At 37.1% G+C, this 7,704-nt stretch overlaps 1 protein-coding gene across 3 annotated transcripts; it reads left to right on the forward strand.

Moving 5' to 3' along the window:
- The first annotated feature begins 887 nt into the window (after positions 1-887).
- On the forward strand, positions 888-7,327 carry LOC114757337 (GATA transcription factor 24). Of its 3 annotated transcripts, XM_028946349.1 has the most exons (11): positions 889-1,645; positions 2,343-2,429; positions 2,516-2,649; positions 3,363-3,470; positions 3,607-3,718; positions 4,574-4,633; positions 5,405-5,470; positions 5,560-5,631; positions 6,140-6,217; positions 6,447-6,515; positions 6,936-7,327. In XM_028946349.1, the coding sequence occupies exons 1-10, from the start codon at positions 1,385-1,387 to the stop codon at positions 6,510-6,512; spliced, it is 1,044 nt and encodes a 347-aa protein (XP_028802182.1). In that variant the 5' UTR covers positions 889-1,384; the 3' UTR covers positions 6,513-6,515; positions 6,936-7,327. The 3 variants fall into 3 exon arrangements, with proteins under 3 accessions (XP_028802180.1, XP_028802182.1, XP_028802181.1); XM_028946347.1 differs by lacking the exons at positions 6,447-6,515; positions 6,936-7,327 and adding an exon at positions 6,342-6,440 and having other exon boundaries at positions 888-1,645; XM_028946348.1 differs by having other exon boundaries at positions 6,447-7,327.
- The last annotated feature ends 377 nt before the right edge of the window (positions 7,328-7,704 follow it).

Below are 7,704 nucleotides of genomic sequence, written 5' to 3' on the forward strand. Positions count from 1 at the left end.
TGCTCGAGCTTTATAAAAATGGGAAGACTGTTATTGGCTATGAAATGTGGCATTTGAATAAGTAATAAAATGGATATCGTACTATTTGTGAGTTGTAAACAATTGACTTGCCCCTCGAGCCTTATGCGGTACAGGACCATTTTGTTTGTAGCTGGATGAGTCAACCCATTATCTTGATTTGTTCGGCTTAATGCCTTTTCGTGAACGGCAATCTGCTGGGTTAATTTCAAGTTAAAAAAATCTATTAGGTTAATTGATATCGGCCTATATGTAAGGCAAATAGTATTTGTGAGTTACGGATAACATGCTGAGGTAATGGATTATCTTGAATTATTTTGGTTGGATGAAAATAATAAAAAGTGAAATGAACGTTGTTAAAAGTATAATGCATTGCTAAGTGTTCCGCTTGTATGGAGGGCTGGTGGGTTCAATTCTTCTCCCGACTAGTTTAGCCTTGTTCTAATGCAATGCCCGCAATATAAAAATAATATAAAGATTTACAAGAATATAAATTAAAATTGTCATTAGGACAAAATCTTGTTAATCATCATTAGTGATTGTATATTTATAGGTAATTTTATAATTTTAGTTAAAAAAACAAAAAACAAAATGATTAATTTTTATTTCAAAACACTCCTCTTTTAGTTGTTAATTAGAATTTTAAATTATCAATATTACGTAGATAAAAAGACATACAATTTATAGCATATGTGGTCTAGCTGCCCCGCTGGTATATGTGCAGGCTGTTGCCTTCCATGGAATAATAAATGCTTTTTGAGTATTTTGATGTTTTCCCCATGCCTTTCATCCTTGCTCACCCCCACTCTTTCGGTTTATAACTGCATAGTTGCATGGCTATAAAAGGTTCTAAATTCTAGATTCTCTCAGAAATTCTTTCAATTGATCATCATGGAAATCTTCTACTACTTTGTGCGTGCCTCTCTCAGAAATTCTTTTACTAGTTTATGACTAATTATAAAAAATTCCAATTCTCAATCGGGTAATAATCTCGAACGCGGCCCCTGAACTATCTGCGCCTAGTCACCGGAGATTGCTCTTTAAAGCAAACTCGCACAGAGATAGAAATTCCCGACACGTCGTACGTATAAAAGAATTAACAGACAAACTCGTTAGAAGCATCTTCAAGAAAACAGGCGGCCTCCCTTGCTGATCTTAGAATCGAGGATAGATGTTTCGTTGTCATCTCTCCTCTTGTTCTCGAAACTTCTCAGAATTGTAAAGTTGATTTCCACACTTGCGTCAAGGGCTTGTAGAAGTGTTACAGTTGCGAAAAAAAACTGTGTTTGACCGATGTAACTGGTGATGAATTTGGGGCTTTGGTTACGGGTCAGTCCATGACCTGTGGGGTTTTGGAGGGAAATTGATGGCAGCCGTGAATCCGCAACCTTTGCAGGCGCGTCCATTCGAGAAACGCGTGCGGGACTCAGTACCAATGGAGGACGACGACGGTGACTATGAGGATGGGGGTGCTAGTGGTGATGCTATGGATGACTTGGAAGAGGGAAATATTAGTTCAGTGACTGTGCCAAACGACGGAGGAGTTGTTACGACTTCCCGAACTAGTGAGCTCACTCTCTCTTTCGAGGGTGAGGTTTATGTGTTTCCTGCTGTGACACCGGAAAAGGTAATTAATTATATTTGTTTGTTTATCTGTAATTTATTTTAGCCTTTGCTCACCTCGATTAGTCAGCTTCGTTGAATTTCGTTGACTTCTGGGAATGTCGACTGTGGGAAAACTAAGTTAAAGTGAATGCTGTGCTCTAGTCTTAATGCACTGAAGGATCAGGGGACAAAAGACGTGAACTTTACCTGCATGTTTTACAATGTTCTGATACCACACACAGCACATTATCCATCAAAAGCGTTACGTCATAAGATATATGATCTCTTCTCCTGTGATGAATATGTTCTTACTCATCTGGTAATGTAGGCGAGCAGTTCACAAGTTTGTCGCATATTTGTTATAGTATATTGAAATTGATGCTATGCATTTTGTACGTTACATTTTTTTTTTGGGACCTTGTTTACCTCCCTCTTATTGCTAGACCAGTCAAGCACGTTATGCCTGTTCGATCGAATGCTTTAATAATTTTGATGTTTGATTGCTTTCTGAAGCATATTGTTGTACCGTGCCTCCGTTGGCTTTGAACATAATGATCCCTCTGTTTTATTCTTCGAGATTAAGATCGATTATTTGATGTAGAACCAGTAAAAATAAGGTAGAGAAAAAGGAGGGGGAGAAGGAGAGGTAGATAACAGAGAAATGAAATAGAGGGTGAAGGGGGGAGATTAACATTTGGTGTTCAAATTTTGCATTGTAGGTGCAAGCTGTTTTGCTGCTTTTGGGAGGACGTGATGTGCCTGCATGTGCTCCTTCTATTGAAGTACCATTTGATGAAAGCAACAAGGTAATGCAGCTACTATTTTATAGTAGTTGGTTTTTAATTTGTTTAACGATTTTATGTTTGAGTGTGTTGTCTGCTTCTATTTTTAGGGCATAGGTGATACTCCTAAGCAGTTGAACCTTTCAAGAAGAATAGCCTCCTTGGTTAGGTTCCGTGAAAAACGCAAGGAAAGATGTTTCGACAAGAAGATTAGGTACTCTGTGAGAAAAGAAGTGGCGCAAAGGTGAGATTAAATTTTAATACCGCACCATTTCGCCCCTAAAAATTGACCATTGGTTTATATATTATAGAGTTTTTCTGTTAGAAATTGTATGACTTGCAATAGTTTCATCATTTATGTTCTTCTATGAATGAGGTGGATCTTTGCATATCATTTGTGAGTTTGGACACAATGTCTTCCTTTGTGCAATTGGCCCACAAATGAAGTAGGCTACCATCTGGTCTAACCCATAAAATGATGTAAATAATTTTTGGATAAGACTTTTTATAGTCGTCTTTCTTGATAATTAAAGTTTTGAGAAAACTGCTTTTTGGCCCCTATGTCTTTGAATTTATAACTGCCTCATCAGTTGCGTCCTGGACTGTTTCAAGTCTCCTCATAAATTGAGTCCTTGAATATCTTATTACACCTCATCAATTGCTTTTTTTTTTTTTTTTGGGTAATAAATGGTCTTGTATATGGGTTCCAAGAATTGACCTTATTGAATTTGATGTTATTTTGAACTTTCCAGTGAAATCTGACAGTTATTATTAGGCAGAGTCCTCTCAATGCATGATTAACTTCTTCTAGTGTTCAGTTTACGTTCTAATTGTGCTTGAAGGTTGATATCTGCTTCTTTGTTAAGTAGGTGGTTTTAGCACTAATGGAGTAATGGGTTTTAAATTTCATTTTGTTCCTTACTTATCTTTTTGTTCTTTTTTGGTTTCCCTTGCCAGGATGCATCGCAAGAATGGGCAATTTGCATCCTCTAAAGAGAGTCCTGGTTCATCTAATTTGGATTCTGCGGAAAGCTTTCATCAGGATGGCACTCATTCCGGAACTTTGTGAGTTTCAAGCTAAGCCGTCCAACAAATGTGTTAATTGTTATTATCTAGAAGTTCTTCTGAGTATTTTTTCCCCCTCCAACTGTATTTTTGCAAAAATTATGTGTGCTCCTCACTTGTTTCTCATGTCCTGCAGACGTAGATGTCAACATTGTGGTGTTAGTGAAAATAATACTCCTGCAATGCGTCGTGGTCCAGCTGGACCAAGGACTCTATGTAATGCATGTGGCCTTATGTGGGCAAATAAGGTCGATCTTTGTCTTCATTCCTCTTAATTAAAATTGTTTCAGCATGAGTTATGAAGGCTTGTGCTTTGTCCACAGTTCAGGCCCCATAGGCTTTCATATGGGGGCGTGTTACAAATTTTGGTAAAATTATTAGAGTTTTCATGTGAGAATCTAAGATTTTGAGTTGAATCAGTAATTGACAATGATAAATGTGCTTTTCAATGAAATGCTTTGTGTGAACTCATTTTTATTGAAGAGAGACCATGCGCATATGTAGAAAATGAAAGAAAACTGGAATCCCGCTCCAACTAAACTACATAACCAAATGCTAATTTTATTCCAATCCAGATAAAATCCTGCAACTAATTGTAAATGCATAATGGTGTAAAAAAATCTAGAAACAAATACACGTTACTTAAAGAAAAACATATAAAATACAACCAACTTATTTATAATAGAAAGAGAACGTAATTTTCAACAGGTCAGTGGACTCGTCTGGCTGCTGTTTTAGATAATTGCTAACTAAGAAACGTAACTCTGTGGCACAACTTTTGAACTATTTTACTATTATCTGTATCAAACCATTATTTATAGTTGTTTGGTGCATCATTATGGTTATGATTGGAACTGAGGACCCAAAGATATAACCATAGGACTTGGATGTGCGTTTCTCTAGTCAGCAGTTTTGCATTTTAGTATACCCTGCTATTCTTGTTTGTGTCAGTGGAAAATAAGATGTTTTATTCTGACTAAATGGTATTGTTGTAATACAATTTTCTTTCTGACCATTAAAATCTAGTTGACTGTTTTTGTTCATTAACTGTTGATCCCTCTAACTGTTTTGCACTTTTCCTGGAATCTGCTTGATTCTGACAGGGAACACTCAGAGATCTCAGTAAGGGAGGGAGAAATCTCTCTGTTGAGCAAAGTGAGCTGGTATGTAGGATGGGTTACTTAAGTTTTTCCTGACTTTGTGATGCAACACACACTGACACACACACTTCTACAGATGCAAGCAGAGGGGTTGTGGGAGAGAGATATGGAGAACAGAGAGAGAGAAAAAGGGGGCAGCAGAACAGTGATGATGGGGAGATGATAGACAGAAAGCAGGAGGGAGATTAAGCTGAGAAATGAAGGTGGGGATAAGACCAGAAGGAAGGGGAATATATTAAGAACTTGAGGTTAAAAACATGAGTTTAAGCATCTCAAGCCAGACTCTACCCAGTGTTCAAATTCACCTTAAAGCCTACTATTTTCTAGACGTTAGGAACTTATTGGCAGAATGACATACTTCATTTTCTTTCCTTTCTTGCTTCTGAAGCTTAATCTATGTGCCTCTTTGGAGCTCTGATTTAACTCCCTGTTTCCTCTATTTTTTGCTCACAGAAGCTTTTCAATCAGATTAATAAATTATTTCACGAGAAGTCTCAGTGTGCTCTGTCTTTTCTATTAGGGATTTGGGTGGGTTGGTAATTTAGTTATGAATGAAGGTCAGTGTCCTATCACGGAAGAGAGAGAATAAGTGGAGTTAGTAGAGTAACAAACTCTGCCACTGCACAGCTGGCCGTAGAGCCTTGTGTATGAGAAATTTTTTTGAGAAATTGAATACATAGACTCCATTGTCATGTTTTCTTAGTAGTGTTGTTATCCACGCATGTCCTATGAGTGCTCGATTGGATTTTATATTATCCTGAGTGGAATTTGCAGGAGACTCCTCTTGAAGTCAAACCTATTATCCTGGAAGGAGACTTGCTTGGCATCCATGACAAGCAGGTAGAACTCTTCTACCCTTATTTCAATTCATTCTTGGAAGGTCATATAATGTTTCATCACAATTTTTTTTGTTTTTGGGGTGTTCGTAGGGAATTTCTGAAGATCCTTCCAAGGCCGTTGCTGAAGGATCTAATAATCATGCTGTCAACCCAAGTGATGAGGTAGTTTTTTTATGGAAAATAAAATTCCAACCTAACGCTCTCCCGAGTTTTGTCATTCCTCTATTTTTTATCGTCCAGTTAGTAATGTGATAGGAGCCTTTAGGAGAAACAGAAACCTAATGCTCGCTCACGAGATTGGAGAGTTCAAGGTACTTGTAAACCTTGCATCAAAATCCCATATATTCGATTTAGGGCTTTGCAGTGGATCCTAAAAAAGTGGAACAAAGCCCCACCCTTCACAACTGATGCGCCCTTGTGACTCTACTATAGACATCTCTCTTGGTCATCCTGCTAGTTGCACTCCTCCTTGGGAACCCTTTCCATACAGCTGCTCCACTTTTGGCGCGCCACTCGTTGACCTTGCTGGTTGTTAGAGCATATTAAAAAAGTCTTACATCTAGAAGATAAATTAAGAATATATGAATGTGAGCCGAATCTAGCCAAACAACTTATTGCCTGAATTAACAATATATGCATCTAATAAATATCATTATGTTTTCTTCTTCAGGAATTGCGGTCTGGTGAATGCTTACCAAACGCACTGTCATCAGGCTTTGTGCATTCTTCAGCAAATGATGAGGAGCAGGTATTCATCATTTGAGTAGGTTTTTTATTTTTATTTTTAATCTATATAATAAGTTAATGCTATTCAGCACAACCCTGCACAATTGTACACGAAACGTTACTTGAGTTGTCGTGCCACTTGACAGTTGAGTCGGGTGACCAATGTCGTTAAGCAGAGTTGTGTTAGTAACATTATTGTGTTACTGTTGCACTCTGGTCGTTGCCTTACATGAACTTGATATGATGTATAGGAACCTCTGGCTGAGCTTTCTAATCCTTCCGACACAGATATTGACATTCCTGGAAACTTCAACTAGAAGGTATGAGGTGCTTTATAATGTCAAGGAGTTGTAAATACTTCTCCGGTCCTAAATATAAGACTTTTTTTGCAATGTAATTCTCATTACAAAGAAATCTTATATTTAGGGCTGGAAGAATACTAAATATAGTATCTGTACTAATGGGATCTGGCGAAGTGGTACGTGTTGAATGAGACACCTGAGAGGCGTCAAATCAAGTAATGATTGAATATAGTGCTAAAAAATGTTGAAGTTCTCCCATTATCCGCCTCGAGGGGTTGTGAAAAATATGGCACATCATATAGGGTCTTGGACTTGTTTAATCAAACCTGATTTTGATGGTAAAAATCATCACAAGAAATCGGATGAATCTTCAGCTGTGTACAAGTCTGAAGAATGGACGTTGCTTGCAGCGGCTAATTTGGATGTTGAATTTAGCAGGGTCATAATTAATTATTCTGACACGTCTTGAGTATAGATTTCCACTGGTGGGATCGGGCTGAGAAAGAAGAAGCTTTGGATCCGTTATCTATGTCCAATCATCTGTACATATACGTAAAAGGGTAGATTAGTTTGTGTTGTGGTCTCTTGTTCTATTTTTTTTTTTAATATATTGTATTTAAGGTAGATGTACATTATGGTGCCAAAAATCGCTATAATCAATCATCATTGGCACCACTATTTTTTAGGATAAGTCAGGCGTATGGTTAAAAATTGATTTGCTTCCTTGTCAAGTGTCATTCAACACCGGTTTGCTCAGCTGTAACATCTGTGGTATTTTACATTGAAGTTTGAATAAAAATGTCGTGAATACTGAAATAATGATTATCGTTGTCTTATTATGCACTGAGCATTTAAATGTTGCGGCTGGCGTTGAGATTAACTTTGATTTTGAAATATAAACTTATTATTAAATCATTATATCTTTGATCTGATCTTTATTAATGGGTCTTTGGATTAACCTTTTGCAATTAATTTTGTGCATTCCAAAATAAACATGTAAAAAAAATTGTCTTGTGTAAAAATATTTTTTTTAATTGATCATAGAGAGTATCCAAACTCCCCCTTAAATATTAAATAATTTCATCTGGATTTTACGTTTTCAAAAAACTGGAGGATCTACGTCTCGTTTTATCTGTGCGCTCCTGAGCGTTTGAACATAACGCAATTTTATGCTCACTTCCGAGTGTGGAAATGACAATTTAGCTTT

Source organism: Neltuma alba, unplaced genomic scaffold (assembly GCF_004799145.2).
Source record: "Neltuma alba isolate B1F8T4 unplaced genomic scaffold, ASM479914v2 tig00010592_pilon, whole genome shotgun sequence".
In the NCBI taxonomy this organism is placed as follows: domain Eukaryota; kingdom Viridiplantae; phylum Streptophyta; class Magnoliopsida; order Fabales; family Fabaceae; genus Neltuma; species Neltuma alba.

What these genes read in the sequence shown, in the direction of transcription:
- LOC114757337 (XM_028946347.1), top strand. Translation starts at nt 1,385, where the DNA reads ATGGCAGCCGTGAATCCGCAACCTTTGCAGGCGCGTCCATTCGAGAAA. An exon ending in GCCTTATGTGGGCAAATAAG is followed by an intron (nt 3,719 to 4,573) that starts GTCGATCTTTGT and finishes TGATTCTGACAG; the next exon opens with GGAACACTCAGAGATCTCAG. An exon ending in TTGGCATCCATGACAAGCAG is followed by an intron (nt 5,471 to 5,559) that starts GTAGAACTCTTC and finishes GGGTGTTCGTAG; the next exon opens with GGAATTTCTGAAGATCCTTC.